This window comes from Callorhinus ursinus, unplaced genomic scaffold (assembly GCF_003265705.2).
Source record: "Callorhinus ursinus isolate GAN/ISIS: 27379988/994484 unplaced genomic scaffold, GSC_fseal_2.0 scaffold20, whole genome shotgun sequence".
Lineage (NCBI taxonomy): Eukaryota > Metazoa > Chordata > Mammalia > Carnivora > Otariidae > Callorhinus > Callorhinus ursinus.
Window position 1 is genome coordinate 23,494,252 of NW_027397082.1, and position 25,179 is coordinate 23,519,430.

The 25,179-nt window shown below is 35.9% G+C and overlaps 1 protein-coding gene across 1 annotated transcript in view; it reads right to left on the minus strand.

The window, feature by feature from the left end:
- CC2D2B (coiled-coil and C2 domain containing 2B) overlaps positions 1-25,179 on the minus strand; it is a 103,339-nt gene that overhangs the window by 76,362 nt on the left and 1,798 nt on the right. The window contains exons 2-11 of the mRNA XM_073904400.1: positions 24,581-24,691; positions 23,153-23,217; positions 20,127-20,197; positions 19,705-19,770; positions 17,590-17,673; positions 13,288-13,486; positions 12,844-12,980; positions 12,614-12,742; positions 4,267-4,476; positions 1,529-1,626 (exon numbers count right to left, since the gene is read on the minus strand). Coding sequence (XP_073760501.1) covers positions 1,529-1,626; positions 4,267-4,476; positions 12,614-12,742; positions 12,844-12,980; positions 13,288-13,486; positions 17,590-17,673; positions 19,705-19,770; positions 20,127-20,174 — 971 coding nt within the window. The 5' untranslated portion in view covers positions 20,175-20,197; positions 23,153-23,217; positions 24,581-24,691. The remainder of the gene's footprint in view (positions 1-1,528; positions 1,627-4,266; positions 4,477-12,613; positions 12,743-12,843; positions 12,981-13,287; positions 13,487-17,589; positions 17,674-19,704; positions 19,771-20,126; positions 20,198-23,152; positions 23,218-24,580; positions 24,692-25,179) is intronic.

The following is a 25,179-nucleotide window of genomic DNA, read 5'->3' on the forward strand; positions in this document are numbered from 1 at the left end:
TTTGTGTGATTTTTTTTCCATTATTTCTGTTCTCTAACTTTTTATATCCTTATGATCTAGATAAGTCTCTTATAGATAACATATAATTGGATTTTGGTTTGGGATTTTTTTCTCTTTTTAAAACATTTTTTACTGAAGTATAGTTAACACACAATGTTACATTAGCTTCAGGTGTACAACATAGTGATTCTACAATTCTAGAAGTTATGCTATGCTCATCACAAGTGTAGCTGTCACCATACAACACTAGTACAATACCATGGACTATATTCCCCATGCTTTACCTTTTATCCCCATGACTTATTCATTCCATAACTAGAAGCCTAGAACTCCCACTCCCCTTCACCCATTTCCTCAACTCCCCACCGCTCTCCCCTCTGGCAACCACCGGTTTGCTGTCTAGATTTATGGGTCTCTTTCTGCTTTTTTTTCATTTGTTTTTTTTAATATATATATATTTTAAAGATTTTATTTATTTATTTGACAGAGAGAGACACAGCAAGAGAGGGAACACAAGCAGGGGGAGTGGGAGAGGGAGAAGCAGGCTTCCCGCAGAAGAGAGAGCCCAATGCGGGGCTCGATCCCAAGACCCTGGGATCATGACCTGAGCTGAAGGCAGCCGCTTAACGACTGAGCCACTCAGGCGCTCCATTTATTTGTTTGTTTTTAGATTCCATATATAAGTGAAGTCATGGTATTTGTGTTTATCCATCAGACTTACTTCACTTAGCATAATACCCTCTAGGTCCACCCATGTTGTCACAAATGGCAAAATCTCATTCTTTTTTATGGCTGAGTAATATTCCATTCTGTATATATACCACATCTTATTTATTCACTCATCTAATGATGGACACTTAGGTTGCTTCCATATAGATTTTTTAAAGTTTTAATCCAGTCTATCAGTCTAGACAAAAATGGAACACTTAGCCTATTTAGATATATTTAGGTTTAACTCCATTTTCTTTTATGTTTTCTACTTGTCTCATCTGCTTCTATGTTCCTTTTTCTCTCTTTTCTTGCTTTCCTTTCAAATGTTTGAATATTTCTATATTGTCTTTTTCCTCTTATATTGATTTGAGACATATATCTTTTTTCTTTTTTTTTTTCAAAGATTTTATTTATTTATTTGACAGAGAGACACAGCGAGAGAGGGTACACAAGCAGGGGGAGTGGGAGAGGGAGAAGCAGGTTTCCCGCTGAGCAGAGAGCCCAATGTGGGGCTTGATCCCAGGACGCTGGGATCATGACCTGAGCTGAAGGCAGACGCTTAATGACTGAGCCACCTAGGAGTCCCTAACATGTGGTTTTTTTAATCAATTGATATTAAAATTACAACTACTTTGATGTGACACTTCTACAAAATATTTTTACACAAAACTGGGTCTAAAGGAAAGGTTGGAGCCATTTCTGTAATTGCCTAAAGAGTAGGGACCTTCTTTTTTTCTTATTTTATATCCTCCATAGCAAGTGCAATACTCAGTTTAAAGAAGTTACTTGATAAATACATTCATGGTCCCAAACCTACCTTATCTGCCAATAATAATCTTGTAAAGATTTTTTGGTCAGTTGGCTTATTTCCAAATTTTCGTTTGCTAATTTGGTAGCATCTGTCAGTGCTTTCAGCTACAACAAAAAAAAGAGCTTTTCGTATATTCCATCCACTGTTACTAGCACTCCAATTTCTCCAAAGGTCTAGGTGTATGCAGCAGAAGCACAACTGTATAACTTTTTGTGTAAGACTGTCTTATCTTCCAAAATATAATTCACATAAGCACCTTGGGGTAGAACTGAGAAGAGCCTCGATATCTAAGAAATAAACATTATACCTAGAACTTTCTAGGTAATCAGTTCCTCAATTGATGTAAAAAATGCCAATCAATCAAGATGGAAGATTGAGCCTAGGAATCTACCTTATCTTTCACCTAAAATCCTATGGTTACAGAAAAAATAGCTGTTTATCTGTCTTTATCCATATCCACTGCCAACATTACATCCATATCTATACATGTATATTTATAACTGTGTTTATATCTCTCTATAAAAATAAATGCATAACAACATAGGAAAATAAGAAAAAATAAAATCAAGAGAAAACGATATGCTGAGGAAAGCATAAGACAGAAATATCCTCAGAGAATGTCCATACAGAAATAAAACTGGAGGAACCTGTACCCTAAAACATGTGTAGGAGAAATGTGACATAGTTAGGAACAGTTTGTAGGAACTCCAAGACTAGAGTCAATTAATATAAACTTTTACTGGAAGAAATCAGAGACGACCTCAACAAATAGGAAGACATACTATAGTTCTGGATGAGGGAACACAATTTTTATAAAGATAAAATTTCCTTCAAAATTAATATAATAATATAATGTAATCACAGTAAATATGGTAATAGAATTTTAAAAATAGAAGTTGACAGGCTAATTCTAAAGTTCATATGGACGATCAAATCTTTAAGACCATACAAAAACATTCTAGAAAAAGTGAGGAGTCCTTTGTTCCACTACATTATAACTTAATAATATAGTAATTAAAACAGGGCAGGACTAGGCCATTACGTCAATGGAATAAATAGTCCTTAATCTATGTAAATATGTGAAGCCAGTTTAAAATAAAGGCAGAATCTTAAATTAGTAGGAAATTATGGTGTTTGGATATTAGGCTAAACTTTTGGGGGAAAGAAACTGAATTGGAGCCCAATCCACAAGACACAAATATAAACTCTAGACAGAATAAAAGCCTAGAAATTATACATACACACACACGTATATTATTAGAAGAATATACAAGAAGATAACTATAATTTTGGTCTCTTAGACACTATTGGTTGCCCTTGAAAGGTCAATTTGTTTTTGGTTGGCAGAACCCCAATTTTGTTCAATTGCTTAATCATCTTCCATGTGTTTCAGAGGCAAACCCTGATTAGCCATTTGTAGCAATTTCATTCTTTTTGCTAGTGCTGGTTTAGGCATAATTATGTGATATAGTTCTAGCCAAAGAGACAGGAGGGGAAATCGCCCATACATGGGGGAAAGGCTGAAGAGGGTTCTCAAAGTCAGATATTATGCATACTGTGTGTCTGGTCAGCATGCCTTGAACTGGAACAGCCAGTTAGTCTACCTGCCAGGATCTAACCAAGTCAATTTGCTGAAGATGAACATTAGAAAGAGAAGAAAAAAGCTAGGGTTGTTGATGATATTGTTGAGCCACCAAATCAGCCAACCCTAAAGTTGCCCTAACTTGGGACTTGTGATATAGGAGGTAATACGTTTTCCTTATTGTTTAAAGCAATTGAGAGAGCATTTTCTGTGAATTGCAACCAAAGGCATGCTGACTGATACACCTGGGGTAGAGAAGGTCTTAGGAAGCAAATGACAAAACCTAATATACACAAGGGAAAAGATTGAAAGATTTGATCTCAGAAAAATTTTAATGTTTGCCAAGAGACACAAAAACTGAAACTAAAAAAGCAAGTAAATGAGAGGTACGAATTCATAAAAATAATCGGTGGGTACTCATTTGATTTCTTTTTTCTTTTTCCAAACTTTTATGTACCCTTTATGCTGTCATTGGATGACTGGGTTAATCATTCTCAGACCAAGACTTTTCACATTTTTTTTTAAATTTTTTTATTGTTATGTTAATCACCATATATTACATCATTAGTTTTTGGTGTAAGACTTTTCACATTTTATATGAGATTCAAGATCTCTAATTTTTTTTTAAGATTTTATTTATTTATTTGACAGAGAGAGACACAGCGAGAGAGGGAACACAAGCAGGGGGAGTGGGAGAGGGAGAAGCAGGCTTCCCGCGGAGCAGAGAACCCGATGCGGGGCTTGATCCCAGGACCCTGAGATCATGACCCAAGCCAAAGGCAGACGCTTAACAACTGAGCCACCCAGGCGCCCCATCAAGATCTCGAATATTTTTATCAAAAATACTTTATTAGAAGACTTAAAACAACCATATGCCTCTTTTAACCTTTTCAAATACTCTTCTTGAATCATGGGACCAAGAATACCACTGATTAGTGAACCATTTATAAGTACTAAATATCCTGCAGGATATGTTTGAGGCTACCTCCCTGGCCAGTCAACACCCAGAGTTTCTTTTTAGAAAAACTGAAAGCAACTATTGTTCTAATTGGTTAAATATTTAAAATGCTAAGGGAATATGAGATAGCTTGCTCTGTATTATTTGTTTTCCCTTTCGATATTAAATGTTTAACTCTATAAATATAATGAAAGCCATTCTCACCTTCTCATAAAGCAGCTGAGGTAAATTCTGTTGCTGCCTGTCCTGGAAACACTCACAAAGTTGAAGCAGCCTAGCACATAATACTTGTTCTTGATTGAAGAGAGGATGATGGCTGAATTGGAAACCCACAATGTTGAGATCTAATTGGTACATTTCCCTTTGACCTTCCATTTTGTTCCTAATAGAGTTTTCCAGATCAGGTTTCACTGCCTTTTAAAGAAAAATATGTACACGATGTTAATTTGATTCTTTGTGTTTCTTTTGAAATTATAAATTTCCTTGTAAAAGTAACACATTAATTGTAAGAAAATTAAGGGATATGGTGAGCACTGTGAATTGTGTAAGACTGATGAATCACAGACCTGTACCCCTGAAACAAATAATACATTATATGTTAATAAGAAAAAGAAAGAAAGAAAATTAAGGGATATAGAAAGCAATAAACAATAATTTGGTCCTTCTTCCTTGAAATTGATTATGGCCCTTGATTTCATAAAATATATTTATATTACATCCACTTTATAATAATCTTGCTATGAATTATTGTCAGATACTTTACTGTTGTGTGCTGGTAGAGTTTAGACTTTCAAGTTATAAGCCCTGCAACGATTTCCTATGGCAACACTATGACAAATGGTGTTTAGATCTGTTGGGTCAATAGTACAACTACCTTATGATTTAATAGTCATCTATGGGCCAGTGTTAAGTGGTAAACCCTTACTAAAACACTGTTCCTATGTGAATATATTGGTAATCCCCTGGAAAATTCCCTGGAGGGGCTCGGACCCTTCAAGCAAGCGCTAAGGAGACCATCTTTCTTTATACATGAGACTGTCTCCACTTATAATACAAAAAATACAAATAATATAAGCACTCATTGAGTGTTTACTATATGCTAAGCATTTGGATATGTGTTAGCAATTGACAGATTGCCCCTAAATTAGTTGAAGTCTGTGGGCCTTAAATTATATACAAAATGATTCAATTATGTTTTAGTACCCTATTCTGAATTTAAGCACATTTGTTTGAGTATGTATGTGACTTGTTTTCAGCAATGTAATTTGAGAGGGCTAATGGGTTACTTAGCATGTATAGTCTAGTTTGTGAATGCCTAGCCACTCCCAGTAAGATCCATGGCTGCATCCCCCTGAAAAAGACAGCACAAGCCCTCTCTCTGGACCAGTCTGGTGTAATAGAACATGATTTCCTGTCTGTGCCATTGCTATAACAACTGCTGTCACACTGAAAAACTGCTGTCCCACCTCTGCCTGGTATGGCAGATCCTCAAGGATGGCAGGTCACAGAATGATGCCTGCATTTCTCCCTCCCTACTCTCTCCTGAGCTAGGAATCTTCCCCTGTTTCCTCACTGCTTTGAGGGAAGGCAAGAGAAGAGTCATAAAATTTGTTTTTGTTTCATCCTTACTTTATAAATCTCTATTCTCTACGGAAGGACCAACTCAAGAGGGGAAAACCTGCTCTTGATTCCACTTATAAGATTTAGTCAATTGGTAGTAAAATAGTCCTTTACCAGGCATAAACACCAATGAAATAAACAGTTTTGGTGTTAAGCAACCAAATTATAAATAAACTTTTAAAAATTACAGTTCCTAAGCTAGAGAGGACTGTCTTATTGAGCAGATTCTGCAGTGATCAGTTAAGTGAGGGGATTAAGTGAACTTCTAGAACTAAGTTAGACTAAAAGCACAAAGATCTAGGAATAGTAAGTCAAAGGCCAGATAAATGCACAAAAATATCCAAGCTGATGACAAGTGTAAAATCTACGTAAACTCATAAGAGAATGTTAGAAGAGGGAGTAAAGGGCATAGTCAAATGGTCAGGCAAAACTCACACAGCCAAAGAAGACCGGGGGTGGAGGAACGTGGCAGAAGCAACAGCAAAGAGAGGACTTTGGTACTCGGGCAGCTCTTACCTGTGCTTCAGTCGCCCTTATATTTCATTTACTCTGGTGAGAAACCCCAAATGAGCCTTGCCTCTAAGGCTAGCTGGACAGAGTAACAAATGTGGAGAAGATAAAAGGGAAAAGCAGGCAGAGCATTTGACGCAAATTCCAGAACATCGTCTGTTAAGGATGCTACAGAATGAATTTTAATACTCAGTTTAGATGCTTGGTGAGTGACATTTCCATTTATTTCCAAGTCTAAAAGGTCCATGAAAAACTGAAATTATGCTTGGATGAAGCCAGAACAGATGCACTTAAGGAAAAAGGTACTTGTTCAGCCCAGTGGTTTCTAGTTTGGGATTCTGGTGGTTACAAAGGTCAATCTGGATGGTGGTTAATATTTCTCCAAAAATTGTATATTTTGCATTTATTTGTTATTATCTGATGGTTCATTCATTCACGCATGCATGCATGCATTTATTCATTCATTCAACAAACTGCCATTGTTTCAAGGATCTCTCTCCCTAAGAATGGTCTCAGTTATATAATTTTGTTAAAATATCTGTGCTTTATCTTCAGCAAAATTTAGATGAAACATATTGTCACCATAAGGTATAAAAGTTATGCCACATAATAGCAAAGAACAAGGTAAGATAAATACTAGGGATTTTCTCTCCTCCCTCTTTCATTCTTTTATTTTTATTTTTAATGGAGATGGGTGTTTTTAGTAACCAAACTGGAGAAAACAGAAAGATATTGCAATGTTGGGTGTGTATGTGTATTGGGGAGGGAGGGGGCTCATTTAGAAAATGTCAGTGAATGTGTTGTATTATAAATTAGGATGGGGCAGAGACATTGCCAGTTTCTCATGGTATGACAGGCACCATGCAAAAAATAATCTTTTCTAAGATTATGCCAGTCAACTGAGGTCCTTCTCTTCTAATGTATACTAGGACCATAAAAGTCGCATTACATATAATATAAGCACTCATTGAGTGTCTACTATATGCTAAGCATTTGGATATGTGTTAGCAATTGACAAGAAAGAAGAAAGAAAGAAAGAAAAAAAAGAAAGAAAGAAAGAAAGAGAGAGAGAGAGAGAGAGAGAGAGAGAGAAAGAAAGAAAGAAAGAAAGAAAGAAAGAAAGAAAGAAAGAAAGAAAGAAAGAAAACCCTACTCTGCAGTCAAGCAGGAAAAAGATTAGGAAAACAGAAGACAAATATACAGACTGAGACTTAACAGAACTGCAACCCAGCTGAAATCAGTTAAGTCCCTAATTGGATTAAAATGATTATCCCCACACAATATGCGTAACAAAGCAAAGGACAGAACCTTTCTGAAAGAAGGTATCTTTAGAGCTTTTATAACTTTTCATATGTAATATTTGCAATACAATAGTCATAGACCTTGTCTTTTATTAAGACAAGTCTAAATGAGCAAAATGAAGAGGAAAAAAAATAAAAACAGACTCTCAGGAACCCAGATATTGTAGTTACTAGATATGGACTTTAAAGTGGCTATCATTAATGTGTTTTGTAAAAGAGAAAATACATGAAAACATGGCATATTCTAGGAGGAAACTGGAATATATACATAAGAATCAAATGTCAAATCAACATTTTAAAGCTAAAAATATACTGAAATTAAGAATTCATTAGACAGGTGATTCTGGGAATATGGTGGCACTATAGTTTTAGATAGTCCCAAATCTCTACCATTAAAGCATGTAGAGCAACTAGATAGCAAAGCCAAAAATCCACGGACAAGATCCATAACAAAACTACATCTCCAAGAATCCCTCATGAAACCCAAAATACAAGTGGATGGAGACAAACCACCAACAGTAGAAAGCTTGCATAGTGTTGGTGATTGTTTGGAAGAAATCAGAGAAGCAGTGAAGCATCTGAAGGTCCTGACAGCAGGAGAACCCAAAAGAGCCAACAGTTAGTTGCTCACCAGAAAGTGCAGCATGCCAACTCAAAAACAGCAGCTAAAACTGGAAGAGGTTTTGTCTGCTCCAACTGTGGGGAGTGCAAGGGCTTTTGGAGAGGAATAAAGGGGCTTAGAGGAATCTACTTCCTCAGAATTTTTAGGACAAGTCTTCACACTAAAGAGAAACTGCTAGGAGTGGAATAAAAATTGAGAAGGCCAGCGATCACAGAGATTAAGGAAAGAGAAGATACAAAAAAATATACGGGAAGGGAAATACAGCCAAGAAATTTCAGAAATCCAGCCCATATATATTTTTAACACTACACAAAAACAACATAGTTCTGTAACATTATTAGAAAAGCCATCGGGGGGGCCTGGGTTGCTCAGTTGGTTAAGCATTTGACTCTTGATTTCAGCTTAGGTCATGATCTCTGGGTCCTGGGATGGAGCCTTGCATCAGGCTCCCTGCTCAGCAGGGAGTCTGCTTGACATTCTCTCTCTCCATTTCCCTCTGCCCCTCCCCCTGTGTGCACTCTCTCTCTCTCTCTCTCTCAAATAAATGGATAAATCTTTAAAAAAAAAAAAAAGAGATAAGAAAAATGAATAGACAGCAAAATAATAACCCCATAAAGTACAACAGAAAGAAATCCAAAAACAGATAAAAAAAATAGAAATGGGGGTGCCTGGGTGGCTTAGATGGTTAAGCGTCTGCCTTTGGCTCTGGTCATGATCCCAGAGTCCTGGGATCGAGCCCCACATTGGGCTCCTGGCTCAGCGGGGAGCCTGCTTCTCCCTGTCCCTCTGCCTCTCCCCCTGCTCATGCTCTATCTCTGTGTCTCAAATGAATAAATAAAATATTAAAAAAAAATAGAAATGTACTTTCGAATGAGCTAAAAGACATTGAGAAAATTTTTATGACATTTAAGAACATAAATCAGAATTAGAAAAACAGAAATGAGGTGACAGAAAGTGACAGAAAGAATTAAAAATAAAAAAATATTTTAGAAATTAAGCCTAAAATAGAAGGAGCACAAGGGCAAAGAAACACCACAAAAATGGACTTTTTCTGAAGGTGAAGAGGGAGAAATCTTTCTAAATAAAAAAGAAATGAATAAAGAGAAAGAATTCATTGGATGGATTTAACAGGAGATAAAACAGAGCAGAAAATTAGATAAGTGAACTAGAAGACAGATCAAATAAAAAATATTCAGTCTAAAGATTGGAGAGAAGACAAGGAATAAAAAATAAAAAATAAAAGCAAAATAAGACACAAGGGACATGTGTACTTAAAGTCCCAGAACAAAAAGAGAAGACTGAGGTATCAGACATATTTGCTAAGAAAATGGCTGAGAATTTTTCTAAAACTGATGGAATCATACATTCAGGAAGTTCTAATACCCTAAAGCAGAATAAATATTGAAAAACTCACAGCTTAACATATTACAGTGGAAATTATTGAAAACCAAAGAGAAAAACTGAAAATGCAAATAAAACTTAAATTGGCTTTTCAAGGGGTACCTGGGTGGCTCAGTCAGTTAAACGTCTGACTCTTGATTTTACCTCAGGTCACAATCTCAGGATTGTGAGATCAAGCTCCATGTCTGGTTCCGTTCAGAGAATAGATTCTACTTAAGATTCTCTCCTCCCTCTCCCTCAGTGGCACCCCCCCAAATAAATAAATAAATAAGTACTTTTTTAAAAAGATGGCTTTGCAATAGAAACAATGAGATTCAAAAGAGAGTGGAAAGCTCTCTTCAAAGTGCTAAAAGCAAAATAACATCCAATCTAGAACTCTAGACCTAAAAAAAAATACCCCATCTCAGATTTTTATTTTATATATTTATTTTTCACTTCAGGGGCATGCTAGAATTCTCCGTTGGACTTGCGAACTTCCACAAAGGCACTCTTGTCCATGGGCGATTGTCAGAATCAGTGTACTTTGGGGAGGAAGACAACAGAAAACTCTTATTCTGCCATTATCATGATACCATTCTTTCTAGCTTTATTCTTCTTTATCAAGATTGTTTTGGCTATTCAGGGTCCTTTGTGGTTCCATATGAATTTTAAGATTGTTTTTCTGTTTCTTTGAAAAATACCATTGGGATTTTGATAGAGATTGCATTGAATTTGTAGACTGCTTTGGGTAGTATGGATATTTTAACAATATTAAGTTTTCCAATCCATGAACATGTGATTCTTTCCATGAGACAGTCTTTTATTTTTTTAAAGAAACTATAATTAAAAACATTCCCACAAATAAATTTCCAGGCCAAAATGGATTCATCAGTGAATTCTTCCAAACACTTAAGAAATAAATAACACCAATATTGTACAATTCTCCCCAGAGAAGAGAAAAAGAAAACAAATATATTTTTCATACAATGGAGTTCTATATAGCAAGAAGATTAGCAAATTATTATTGCATGCAGCAACATAGAATACCTACTCTATTATTACATTTATGTAAAACAGGCAAAGTAGCAGGTAAGAGTAATCTACAGTGGTAGAAGTTATAATAGTAGTTACCTTGAGGGGAAATAGTTACTGGAAAAGGACATGAGGGGGCCTTCTGGAATGTTGGTAATATTCTATCCTTGATCTCAAGGGTGATTACACAGGTTTGTTGACTTCATGTAAATTGACCAAGCTAATATACTTGATATATTTATATTTCTGTATGTAAAGATAACTAAATGAACACATTGCTAAAATCCCTCTCAGAGCCTTGGAAAGGGACCTCTGCAAAGTTAGGGACCCTAAGCTTCAAATTCATTAGTTTCACAGCAAAACTGCCTCTGACTGAGGCAATGGCAATTCTCTTTTAGGTGTACTGATCTTAAGACACCAGATTGAGGGGCCCCTGAGAGGCTCAGTCGGTTGAGCATCCAACTCTTGATTTTGGCTCAGGTCATGATCTCAGGGTCGTAAGAACAGAGCCCCACATCGGACTCTGCATACAGTGGAGTCTGCTTGAGATTCTCTCTCTCTCTCTCTCTCGCTCTCTCTCCTGCTGCCCCTCCCCCCTCTAAAATAAATAAATCTTAAAAAAAAGAGAGACACCAGATTGAGCTTTCTAAGAGCAATTCTATATATGCAATTGAGGATCAGGACAGAGATCTGGGAAAGATACATGTTTGGGAGTCACCAGCAAGCACATGGTAGTTGCAGCCATGGAAGTTCGGATTATCAGGCAAAGAGTATGAAGAAAAAGAACATAAAAAGACCAAGGACCTAATTATACATCCTCATCATTGAGTTTTTTTGCTTCTGGTTGGGTAGAACTCTGCTCATCAAATGATCAGAAGTTCTGGTAGACAATTGTATACCTCTGTAATTTATCGAAGTGGGAAAATTAATTAAAGCTTAAATGCATTTTATATAGTAAAATAATAAAAGGTTTTCTTAGCAGCACAAAGTGTTGGTATATTTTTAGAAAGTCCTGAGAATAATTTATAAGCAGTATAAAGAGATGAAAAACATACCACAATATAAGAAAAAATTTTTTTATTTCCTGAATTCTCTGGGAAAGAAATAGAAACTAGGGAAGAAAAGAGCATATACCATATATAAAGAAGATCCTTACATGTTACGGAAAGACAAGGAGACGCCTAAAACTATTAATCTCTTCAGTTGAGGGAGAGCCCTCATTTCCTCAGGCTGAGAAGTATCAACCTAAGTGCCCTTGCTATTAATATGTCCCTGCTCTTGGAATATGCAAGAACTAATGGTAACAATTATGAAGAAGAAGCATTAACTATAGAAGGAAGGCATAGAATTACTGGGAAGAGCAGAAGTAACTCACAGGTTCAAAGCAACAGAGGGAATAAAGAATAATATCCTGTAAGTATTTTTAGTAGGTATTTTTCCACTTTATATCTACTTATAGCCATATTTCTTATGTATGGAATGGTTAAAGCAAATGAATGGGCAATTGAGTTTTTGTACATAGTTCTGATTTAAAATTTTCAAGCCAATTTTTAAATATCACTATTTCTGTCTAAATATTTCTTCTCATTAGGTTAACGGACTGTTACTTTTCATAATGTCTTAGAATACATATAAACTTTGTTTCTTTGATTATGAGTATAATATACATTCATTTTTGAAATTCAGAAAATAGAGAAAGAAAGAAAATAAAAAATCCTATGTCCTACTATCCAGAGAAAATTATTTGATATATTTTCCCACTCTTTTAATCTACCTACCCATATATGTATGTATTTATTGATTCACTGATTCATTCATTCATTCATCATCTGTTTTATAAAATTAGGGTCATATATGACTTGCATTCGGCTTTTTCACTTTGCATTTTGAGTATTTCCTGTATCACTGAATATTCTTCAAAAACATAATTTTAATGGCTATTTTACATTTCATCATAGTCTTGCCATTACATTACTAGATTTACTAATATCTTTACAGGGTGAATTAACACCAGAAACACATAAGTTATAACTGATATTATAAGAATTCTTCTAACCATAATCACAAATAAACTGTTGTTGGTTACCTTTCTGAATATGGTCTTTAGCGCTGGATTTAAAGATCTCTTGCTTGTGGTTAGCCTGAAATTCCATGACTGTCTAATGGGTGAAGGTAATGACATAATTTCTCCACTTTCTTCAAACCAACACTTTCCCTATCAAAAATATTCAAGAAATACTGTAATAAAATATTTCACTAAAAACAAATGTCACATACTAGCAATGAGTGGTGTAACTTATTAGCTGGCGCACTTGCCTCTTCTAGGGTAAGCAGGCGATCTTCCATTTTGTTGCAGGTCTTTTTATGTATTTGTGGCTTTCTCTGAATATAGAATCCTTCATCTTCTAAAATGCGTGGAATCATATCTTTTGGCAGTTTACGCTGGTTGACCACTTAACAACAAAACCTAGATATTACTTTGAAGTCCAAATTATTAAACTGGTATTGACAAAACAAGGAAAAAAAGGTAACTATCATATAGCCTACCACTAAAGTTTTGTAGGAAGTCTAAATATATATATATGATAAATGATATCTTTTAACCAGTTTCCTTAAAGTCAGAGAAGATTTGAAGAACAAATAAAGAAAACTTTCTGTAATTTTAGATCAGTACTTTTTATCTATCCAACATACAAAGAAGCTATTATTCTATAATATGATTCATTAATGACTTAAATATTTTGTTGTAAAGAATTTTACCTGGAGAATTACTTGGCACAAAAATGTTTGCCTGTTGTTTTTTTATTTGTTCTTGATTATCTTCATATTCAGCAGCTTTTACTTCAAGTAAATCTGGGGAAATGATTTCCTCCATAAAATCTTCATCTTGGCCTTCAGCAAAATTTTGTAAATTATCACCAGGTGAAAAATGTTTGGGGTAACTATCATTTACCGATCTCTATTGAATACAAAAAGAAAAAATAAGTAAATATGCTGTCCCCATGATTATATATAGATAAGTGAGATGTATTGGGACCTTGCTGTGAATTGTCTTTGAGCCATGCCATCTAGTTCAAGTTCAAGCTGAAACTGTTATAATAAAATTTCATTGAACATACGAAGAACTCATTTAAGGCTTAATAGTATACAGTATGATTTTTCTATAACCTTTCTTTGCAATTCACAATGAAGGACTAACTGAAATAGAACTACAGTTCAAGTCCCTCCTCTCCCATGGAAAACGACCTGAGATATTGGACTATGGCATTTCAACCACTGAGAATTCACAGTGTAAGGCAAAGCCCAGAGACATCAGGCCATGCAGTCTTAAACTGCATTTTTTTTTTTCACCATTCAGAAAGCAGTATTACCTAAAATTATATGGAGCAGTCATGCTGGTTTCTGGATGATATTTATTTATTTATTATTGTTATTTTTTAAGATTTTATTTATTTATTTGACAGAGAGAGAGAGAGATAGTGAGAGAGAGAGCACAAGCAGGGGGAGTGGCAGGCAGGCAGAGAGAGAGGGAGAGGGAGAAACAGGCTCCCCGCTGAGCAAGGAACCCGACGTGGGGCTCGATCCCAGGACCCTGGGATCATGACCTGAGCCGAAGGCAGCCGCCTAACTGACTGAGCCACCCAGGTGCCCCTGGATGGTATTTAAAAGAAAAAAAAAGTTTCAACATAGAAGTCTATGGCAGGGTGATTATAGTGAAATTCTGAAATATGATAGATACTATAAAAACTACAAACAATCTGAATATAGGTATCAAAACACATGTATTACTAAATATAAAAATGGATACTTTTATATCAGGATCAGAAATTTTATATGAGTCTCTTCACTCACAAAAAAAATCATCAATTTATTCTTGATTGACTTTACTTATCTAATTTGAAATCTACATATATTGAAAAACAGAAGGAGACAGAAAATGTGTGAGTCATGCAAATAAAATCCCTCAATTTTCCAAAACATACATTTGTAGATAAATAATTAAATTAAAAAATAATCACAGAATTCCTTTGAATAGAGAGCCTTACATGGCTTTGACCAGCTCTGACGAAATTAAGAAATTAACATAGTTAATCAACACTTAGGTTCATATCAAGTCATCACGACATCACACCCTCTCTCTTATCCCCAACATGAAATCAAGAAAGTATTTTATATCAAAAAACCTTTGTGACATCTTTTCCAGAATTCAAACCAGGTATGACACTGACATCTAGAAGCAAGATTTGGGGGATCTCTACACAGAGGATCTCTGAAGATTCCAATCACCTACCAAAAGGGGCTCGAGCTCCCATTATCAGGCATCCCTCATAATACCCCTGGTGTGGACCAGGGCTTACAACAGGCCTTCAGAGATAAGGTTTGTCCTGACGGCTGAGTAGGGCAGCCCTCATCTTGGATCCCAGCCTTTTATTTGTGACCAAACAAGTCACTTTTATAAGCCTTATTCTATTCAATTGGCCTATATTTTTAGCCTGAGACAAACTGGATTTCAACCAATATAAGCCCCATCTGACCAACTATTCCTCATTTAATCTAAGGCTAGCTGCTCTCCCAGATCACCTTCCTGGTCTTTACTATGCAGCTCACAGCAAAGCAGTGTCTGTGCTATTAGGTGTTGTGTGACAGGGAGTATGAGGCTAGAAGGCATCCATCTAACTTTCCATTCATAACTCTAGATGGATACACCTGAGCATGGTCTGGTAAAAAAGAGATGTTACCCCCCATGTCGCAGGAACACACCTTGCTAAGTGTGGTGTAAGTAGAACTGTCAGAAAATAACCTTGGACCTCACTCTGGGCTGCCCAGACAACATATTTGGAACCAGGACTCCCTTTTCTCCCAGCAGGAAGAAACTCAGCCTCGCAGACAGTGGTTTTCTCCTCTCTGTGATGAGGACAATAGTTTCCTATGGACCTCAAAGTCACCAGGTACAGGGCAATGGCTTTTTAAGACAAAGCCTCTAAACAACCCACATCTAAACCTGACTTACTAAAGCCCAAATAGCCTGTTTGCCTCACTGATCTAATTTCTCTCATGCCTGCCCTCTGGGAAGGAAAGGCAGCCATAACCACAGTACCTGACCCTGGTATCCTCTGGGTGGACCTTCTCTTATTTTCCCAGAAAAGCTCATTCCTTAACCCATATTGTGAGACTCTAGGAGGTCAGATGACTTGGCAGAGCATGCACATGTTTGAAACTCATTTATTCAATATTCATTGGAATATTCATTGAGTGCCTAATATGTTTCAGGAAGAAAATAAACAAAAAGATATAGAAATATATGCTCGGTGGTGATAAGTGTGTTGAAGGAAAAAAAAAAAAGCAAGACAAGAGGATAGAGAATACCAGCCTAGGTGGGTGGGGGGTACTACTGTAGATAGGGTTGTCAGATACAGTATCTTAAATGATGATGTGTCATTTGAACAGAGACCCAAAGGTAGTGAGAGAGAGAGCATGAGGATAAGGGAAGAGCTTTCTAGACAAATAAAAGGTGCAAAGTCCTTTGCATGTTGTGAGAAATAGGAAGGAGGCCAATCTGGCTGGAGTTTGGTGGGAGAAGGGCAAAGTGGTAAGAAATGAGGTCGAAGAGGTACCAAGGGGGTCAGGTCACATAGGCTTTGGAGGACTTTAGCTTTTATTTTACGTGAGATAGGAAACTATTAGAAGGTGTAAGCAAAAGAATGATCTGTCTTAGATTTTAACAGGAGCACTCTGACCACTGTATGATATAGAAAAGAGACTGTTGGGGCACTAGTGAAAACAGAGGGAGGCACTGGCAATGATCCAGATGAGAGGTTATGGTGGCTTAGACTAGGGTTATACCAGTGGAAGTAGTGAAAGGTGGGTCAAATTCTGGAATACTTTGAAGGTAGAACCAACAGGATTTGTGATGAATTGTATATGAGGTCTGTTAGTAAAAGAGGACCTGAGGATGACACCAGGGTTTGGCTGAGCAACTGGAAAAATGGAATTGCCATTTACAAATATGATTCTATTCATATAAAAGTCCATGTATGTGCAAGTCTGGGCATAAGCATTGAGAAATGTGTGAAAAATGATAGTGGTTTATCTCAGAGCAGTGGGATTTCATGTGATTTTTAGGTTCTTCGCATGGTTTTCCGCATTTTAAGAAATAATGTACCATACTTTCCTTAAACTTTTAAAAGAGAAAGCTCTTTTTATCGTAGAAAAACCAACAAAGAAGGAATGAAAGACTGGGCAGTTTGAAAAGAAAGGGGGATGGAAAGGACTGGAAAGTAAATTGGGTGTCCAAGAGGGACTCAGGAGGCCTGAGGGATTAGGCAAGGCTAAGCTGCGTCAGAAGATCCTGGGTAGAACTCCAGGGGACAGTAGTACTGGGGGAGGGGACCAAGGAAACCATGCAGAGACTTAAGGCAGAGAGGAACTGGAGAAACTGTAGAGGAAGAGGAGCAGACAGGGAGAGCAAAGGGATGGACAGTCATGGGAAAGACCCATGAGATCGACTGGTATGGGAGGAGAGGACCACCGGGGAATAACAGGGGGCTGAGGAATTTGGGAGGCATGGGGAAGAACTGCTAGAAATTAGAAGGGTCTGGGATCAGATTGGGAGGGATGAAGAATGAGGCACTATGGAGAGTAACGGAGATTACGGAGAACTGGGTGGTGGGGGGGAGGCGCTTGGAGAGGAGGACAGGAACAACAAAAGAAAAAGAAGACACAGGCTTTGGAGCTGACAGCCAATGCTTCCAGCTCTACTGATGTTTCACCTTCTATCCCTGAGCTTCCTCATGTTTAAAGTAGACATTACAGTAACACTTGCCTCATGCAATTACTATAAGGATTGAATGATGTAATCCATATTAAAAATTTAGTACAACATTGGGCATCCAGTAAGTACTCAATAAATGTTTGGAATTATCATTTTGAACAGATTCTTAATTCAAAGAGAAGAGGGTGGCTCAATAATAAAAATTTCATCTCCCATCCAAGTATTTCATTCTATGCCTTTAATAAAGAGCTAATTTGCCTGGGACATGAGAGGAAGGGAACAGATCCGACCTGCTCTGAACACCAGCCCACAGCTGAGCCTTCTTCACCACTTGGCATGAAAAACCAAAGACCTTCATCCAGGGAGACTTCGATCTGTGGAGTAAACAACAGCAGACCAGTATTTAGGGTGGAAAAGAGTATTTTTTCTTCTTATCAGTGGAAGAAATACTTTTCTGTAATATGGTAAACAGTAACTGTCATCTTATTCATGAGCAAGGAGCAGCAAGAGTCTGTTCAGTTCATTACATTTTTTGGGTTTTGTTTTGAAGGTTCTGGTAACTACAATAAGAAACAGAATAAAGTAGAGCCCAAATGCTCTGCCTCCCAAACTATCTCTTCACTCTAGCCAGAGTACTAAGAGTATACTTTACAGTGTGATCAAAATGGGGCTCAGGGCAAATCTTTATTTTCTCTCCCTGTTTTTGGATGCTCTCATGGATGTGTGCGCTCACACACAAGTACCACCCAGCCCACCTACATTCTTTTGCGGTTATAGACAGTTAAAAGTATTAAAGGGGGGGGTGCCTGGGTGGCTCAGTCGGTTAAGCTGCCTTCGGCTTGGGTCATGATCCCAGAGTCCTGGGATCAAGCCCCGCATCAGGTTCCCTGCTCAGCGGGAAGCCTGCTTCTCCCTCTCCCACTACCCCTGCTTGTGTTCCCTCTCTTGCCGTGTCTCTCTCTGTCAAATAAATAAATAAAATCTTAAAAAAAAAAGGCATTAAAAGGGGCATATCCTTAGTTATAAATTTGCTGATAAATAAGCTTTCATTTTTCAGTACTGTCAAGTCTGAATCTTTTAAATGTAAATCACTTAGCACTTCTTTCTCACACACATACTAAAAATGAACTGTTTTTAGGGAGATTTGGGAAGGAATTAATTCTATAATAAAAAGTAAAACTCATAGTTACTAGAAGTCAAATAATTTAAAAATATATAAAATACAAAGCTTATTTTATATCCTGTTTGTATCTACAATTTAGCTGTCACATTAATTTTAAAAAAGTTATTCACCCTGCAACAATGCCGCATTTCGAAACTGTCAGTATGTACTTTACTTCCCTTTATCTCTGCTCATCACAAAACCACTTGCTAAGCAGATACTCTTATCTAGCAGTTGGTATGGGGAGTCTTAGAAGCCACTAACTCTTCTTTTTCACCTCTTTTCTTGACACTCCTGGACCAACTTTGACAAGCTTCCAATTTTTTATTATTCACAGTTACATAAATCCAAATTAGGCACACTTTTATTTGTTGAATAGCATGTATACACATCTTTTTTTTTTTTAGTCTGCTTTTATGTTTAAATTTAATTAATTCTTACTAAGCACCCAAGAAGAGCATTGTGGGGGAGACAAAGATGATTTTTAAAAAATTCCTTGCATTTTAAAATTTGTAGAGTTAGTCTTGTTGCTTATGGAAGAAATGACTAATTGTCCATTATTGTCTTTCCCCCATCTCTAATAACAGAATCTTTTAGTGGGGGACCTAAATATTTTCCCCACATTCCTTTAAGGGGAGTAATGTGTGCAGCTTGCAGGTCTTGTCCTGTAAGAGATCAATCTGCAACCCTCTGGCTCTTTCCTTCTTTCCCTGTGGCCAGCAAATAAGGCACTGAAGCTTTCCCACTGGACTCTGAGATAGAAACCACCTGCTGAAGATGGCAGAACTCTCCTAGCAGTTTATACTACTTACCTTTTACAACTAGAGAGAAATAAAACTTCGATCCTAATTAAGACATTTTACTTGGAATCTTTTGGCTAAAGGTGTTCAGCAACCTTTACCCTAAATAAGATAGTTCCCCAAAACAGAGTTGTTTTGTCATTTCAAGTTTCAAAATGTGATTACATATTGAGTTGTAAAACAAAATCTGTAAGCCGGGGATCATCTATAATATTTTATTGTAATTTTTTAGGATAAAAATAATGTCAGGTACAAATAGAGAATGCTGCAAATTGGTATGAGGGATCTTTGTGGAGTGACAACATTGGATTATAGTGTTGACTGCATCATTCTGTAAGTTTACTAAAAATCATTAATTCATACACTTAAAATCAGTGATATTCTGCTATATAAAGTATATACCTCAATAAAACTATTCTAAAAAATATTAAAAAATTATTTACCTTAGGCCACTGATATATCTTCTCATCAATGAGTAGCTGAGGGGAGGATTTTTCACCTTGATTAATCTGAAACACAACATAAGTAAATGGTATGGAAAATTTAATCTTCACAAATATAAACATATTTGTGCTCATAAGTCTTTTATTCAAAATGGATAAAAATCAAGATTTCTCAATGCTTTTCTTTTAACTAGTATATACATGTTTTCCCTTGAGATGTCATATATACTTACCATGACCAACTCAACTTTTCTTGGCTTTAGGTTTGGAAAAAAAAGTATGGAAAAGAACTTGAAGCTTTTGGGAATTGAGGAGCTATGGAAGGCTGAATTTTCACTCTTTTTTGACAAAGAAAAGTTTATTATGATACATATTTCAGTAAACAGTAAATATGAAAACAGGAAAGAAAAAAGAAGAATTACCTTAGCATTTTTTAGCTTCTCTTTTACTTTGCCTCTCAACGTTTCCATTACATTTTGATTTTCTTCTGCATCTAAATCTATCAAGAAGTCAACATAATACAGAGTTCATGACACTTTCTTATAATAAAACAGCAATAGCGGCAAAAGTGCTTAAATAGCTAAACTGCATGGATTTCTAAAGATCATGACAATTAAGAAGGCTGGGTCATTGCCCTATGTGTGCTTAGAACCTAAGACCAGTGCCTGTTGTCCCTTCCCTCTTTTCCAATCTGGACTAAACAGGGCTGAAACTTGCTTCTTTTTGTAACTTTTTCCCTTACCTTTTATATCCTCAGCTATTGGAGACAGTCCTTTATAGTTAGTCAAAAAAAAGAAAAAAAAGAAAAAAGTAAGCTCAGATAAGCATCTGAACAGTCATATTCTATGTAGACTGTTCTGCAGAGTATACAAATAACAAAGCCAGGTTACTTTAATCTGATTAAACTGGAGAGAACGGAATCTGAAAGGAAGAGAGAGAAGTCTCTAGGTACCCATTTTAACTACTTATGTCAGTTCTGAAAAATCAGTACAATACTGCCAACCCCTACTTTTGCCAGCTCTTAAAGGATATGAAACATAGAGCATAAACAAGGTTCCAGGTAGTGTGTACACTCCAAGTTATGTGTTATTTTCTGCTCATCCACCAGATAATCCACCAGATGGACTGAGAAAGACAGGGGTGGTGCAGTCCTATGTACAGTAGAAAATGGAGGGCCTATTGGTTATTCTGCCTTGCATTTTTCTTTTTCTTCTTCTTTGAGTACTCAAAGATTGCATAGAGGCTAATGGAAATAAAGGGTAAATATAAAACTAAATCACTACAGGTAATGAGAATCTTCATTCTTTTTTTTAAAATATTTTATTTATTTATTTGAGAGAAAGCGAGAGCATGAATAGGGTGAAAGGTAGAGGGAGAAGCGGGCTCCCCACTGAGCAGGGAGCCTGATGAGGGGTTCGATCCTGGAACCCTGGGATCATGACCTGAGCCAAAGGCAGATTACTTTGTAATCAAGTATTCCTTGGTAAGTTTAAAAATTACTAGTTGGTTTGTTTATACTCTACTCCCAGAATTTAAAATGGCAGATGCCACAAAGTCAGGTCTCAATAAATATTTGGTGGATGAATGAACCAGGTTTCAACCATATTTATATATGTTTCTCCCTGAGATCTGGAGCTTCCTGAAGCAGGTTCCGTATCTATGCATGTTTATGGACTAACACAGTCTCAAGCACTAGTGGCTTCTTCATGTTTGTAGAAAGGGAGAGAAAACAAAATTTGGTTTTATTACATGTGTTGACTTTATTATGTATTTTCTTAAGCCCATCTTATATTATCTAGGAAGTTTAGTTTCTGTTTGAACTCATTTCTTAAGAAATTTCTGTTCCCAGGTGAAACCTTAGGATAGGATTAGTCATTTATATCTTTAAAAAAATAGAAACCAGCAGTATCAGAGTTGTGGTATACTTATTGAGAACCTTTCTGGAGATGCTTGTTTACATTTTCTTCTGCACTGTTATCTTCTGACATCTGCAAAAAACTTGGGGGAGCAGGTTACCTTATATCTTTTTGTTTTGGCATTGAACACCTTTTCATATGTTCATCAGCCCTTTGAAAATCATCACCTTTAAAATGCCAATTCATGTCCTTTGCCTGTTTTCCTGTTTCATCTTTTTATCAATTTGTATAAACTCTTTAAATACAGTGGATTTTTAAATTAAGAAATTTCTCTCTGTAATATCAAAAAGGACCTTTTAATGATAAAATCCAATGGTTAGTTGTTAGTGTTGGTATACTGTCAACTTTACATATCTTTTAGGAGGGCCAAATAAAACCAGACATATGAAAATACTTTGAAACTCAACACTCTATCCATGTTAGCTATTACTTGATTACTCTGTAGCATCTGATAATGTTGGGCACCTTTATTTTCTGAAAACTTTCTATATTATTGCTCTCTACTCTTCTACTTCTCTGGCCACTTACTCCCTGTGTTCTTCAATGGTCACACTTCTCTTCATAGCTTACATGCGGGCGCATTCCAAGGCTTTGGGGAGTGGACGTATTCCCAGGGCTTCCCAAATCTTGCTTCCAAGGCTTCCAACCTTGACTGCTATCCTGAATACCATATTTCTAGTTGCCTATTGGTATTTCTAATTGAATATCCTACCATTATAAAAAAAACTCGATATGTTCAAACTTCCTTTTAAGTTTTTTAAGCTTCAATATTCTGAAATTAAACCATACTAGCAATGTCAAGTCTGTTTTTAGAACAATATAGATTATGAGTTTGTTTTCATTTTAAGTTTAAATACAATAGCAAAAGACTCCTTAACTAACAACTAAAATAAAAGCCATTATCACAATAAGAGTCTCGTCTACAGACTTCCTGAAAGAACTTCAAAATCCACCAGTGCTTCCTGTATCACACTATTAAGAACATAAACTAGATGTTCAGCATCTTCCTCAACACAATTAAAAATACCTAATTCTATTCTGGACCAAGGGACAGTAAGTGATTGATAGAGGTCTCCCTTTAATTTCCAATCATCTCAACCAGCATTCCCAGGATTCTGCACACTTCTTCATAACTTCCCATCCCTCTAGAAGACAGGGATAAAATATGAATCGTAACTAGAGTTACTCTAAAAGACCTGTAGATATTGGTCCTATATATGTTTTATTTACTCACTAAAAAAAGAAAAAAAATTTTTTTTTGGAGCAAAGCAGAAAATGGACCGCTGGCTGAGAGAACAGGTAAATGAATTAATATTTACATAAGAGAATAAATAAATAACTCACTTCTAATACTATGGCATAACTAACACACCAAAGAGTATAATTCATTCTTAAGCTTATTATTTTTTTAACATGCGAACTATGTGATTTGGATATAGAACAAAATATATCACATTGTTCAGGACTATCCTATATTTATAATTGGGCTATTAGTATAATCAAGATTCTTATAATCGCCATTAATACCTTACCTTTTTTTTCATATCTTCTTTTCTCTTTGAGATCTTTTTCATGATGGTTCTTTCATTTCCACTTCCTAAATAAATAAGAAATAGTCTTAACGATGATATATTACTGAAAGTATGATGTTACACTTAAAAGTATGCTACTTAATTTTTTAAATTTAACTAGAAATTAAACAAAGAAATACGCTATCACCTTTAGTATATAGTAAAAATTCCAGTTAATGTAATAAGACACATAAAAGAAGTAAGAAGTATAATTATTAGAAAAGAGAAGACAAAGTTATCATTGTTTGTAGAGGATAGGTTTTTACACAAAGAAAAGCCAAGACACTCAATCAAAAAGTTTAGACACAATTAGAAAGTTAGGTGGCAGAATACAAGAGGAATATATGTCAAAGCTAATAGCTTCCCTATATGTAAATATAATAGAGAAAGATCACTTTCATAATAGCAATACAACAAAAACATTTTCAAAATACTTAGGAATAACTTCAATTAAAATATGTGGGAACTCTCTGAGAACTATAAAACTTTAGTGAGAAAAAATATCTGATTAAACATGGAGATATATACCAGAGGCAGGAAGATTGGTTAGGAGGCCATTATAATAGTCCCAATGCTAGAGATCTGAATCAAAAATGCAAGTGGGAATGGAAAGTGGAGAGAGCTTCATTTAAAAGGTAAAAATCACAAGATTTCATGAGCAATTACATGGAGAAGACAAAGTGAGGGAAGAACCAAACCAGGTTTTTGGTTTGAGTCACTGAGAGGTAGCGTCATTTCAAGTATTGTCAAAGTAGGAATGTAGTTGGGGTAGGGATCAGTTAAGTTCAGTTTTTGGATGTTGCTAATGGATCTTTATGGGACATTCAGGTGAGAAATCCAGAGATGATTAAAAATACTGTAATAGAAGAGAACAGAAAACAGAAGAAAATCAGGTCTAAGTTAACTAAATTCTTTGTTTAACCAGTAAATAGACATTTAGGAAGTTGATTTAAGACTCTTTAAAATATCTTTAAGATTCTTCCTGCTAACATGACAAAATTAGGCACAACAGGAATATAATGCCAGGAAAAGAGAATTTTTAATTTACTTTGCATTCTGCAAGAACATCTAAAATAACCTTCAAATCAATACCTAGCTTGCTGATATGTACATCTAAAATTTTATCTGCTACACTAGGGGAAACTTTAGTGACAGCACATCCCATAGATAGTTAAATTATAATAAATTTAAAAAAATTTTTAACAAGGTACTGGTTTGTAGATCTGGAGATGTTTCTAACCTGGTTCATTTATCGTTCCATAAATGATATAAGATAAATAAATGATTATAGACAAAATAATAAATAAAATTGAAGATCTGGAAAAAAATTGCATTTGCCTTTTTGAAAATCTTGCTGAAGTAAGGAAAAATTGTGATTCAGACTTTTACCTTCTTACAGCATTCAACTCTCTTTATTGAAAAACTCAGGATCCAACAGTTAAACCCAATCTTCTCTTCAAGGTTATTGTTAATTTGCAATTCTTGCAGTTAAAGCTCTTTCTAAAGGGTAAGGAAATTGAGGATTAGCTATTTTTGTATCAGATGACCTGGAGGTCCATAGTCAAAACCTGAGAATTAAAGTCAAGTAGTTCATTCAGCCTTTTCTGATTCACAGCAAACAGAAGGCAGTTTACGTGTATAAATGTTTGCCTCTTGCTTAGCATTTAGAAATCTCTAGGTTCTGCAAATTTACCAGTTGTGCCTTTATCACTATGGTGATTCCTGAAATGAAATTTTATGTTGTGTGTAAATTTAACATTAAATTACCTTGATTACTTCTGTCATATGCCATTTGGTTTCAGGAGTGTTAGCAGAAAAAAATTACAGAAAAATCTCTAACATAGGGAATGGTCACAACATGCATATTCTGATATCTAGTAATATTTCTTTGGTTAATTATGAACTAACTAGGAATTTGTTTCTCTTTTCGTTTTCTCCGAGCTCCTGGAAATCTTTCCAAATGTATTAATTCACCTTCCTTAGCGGAA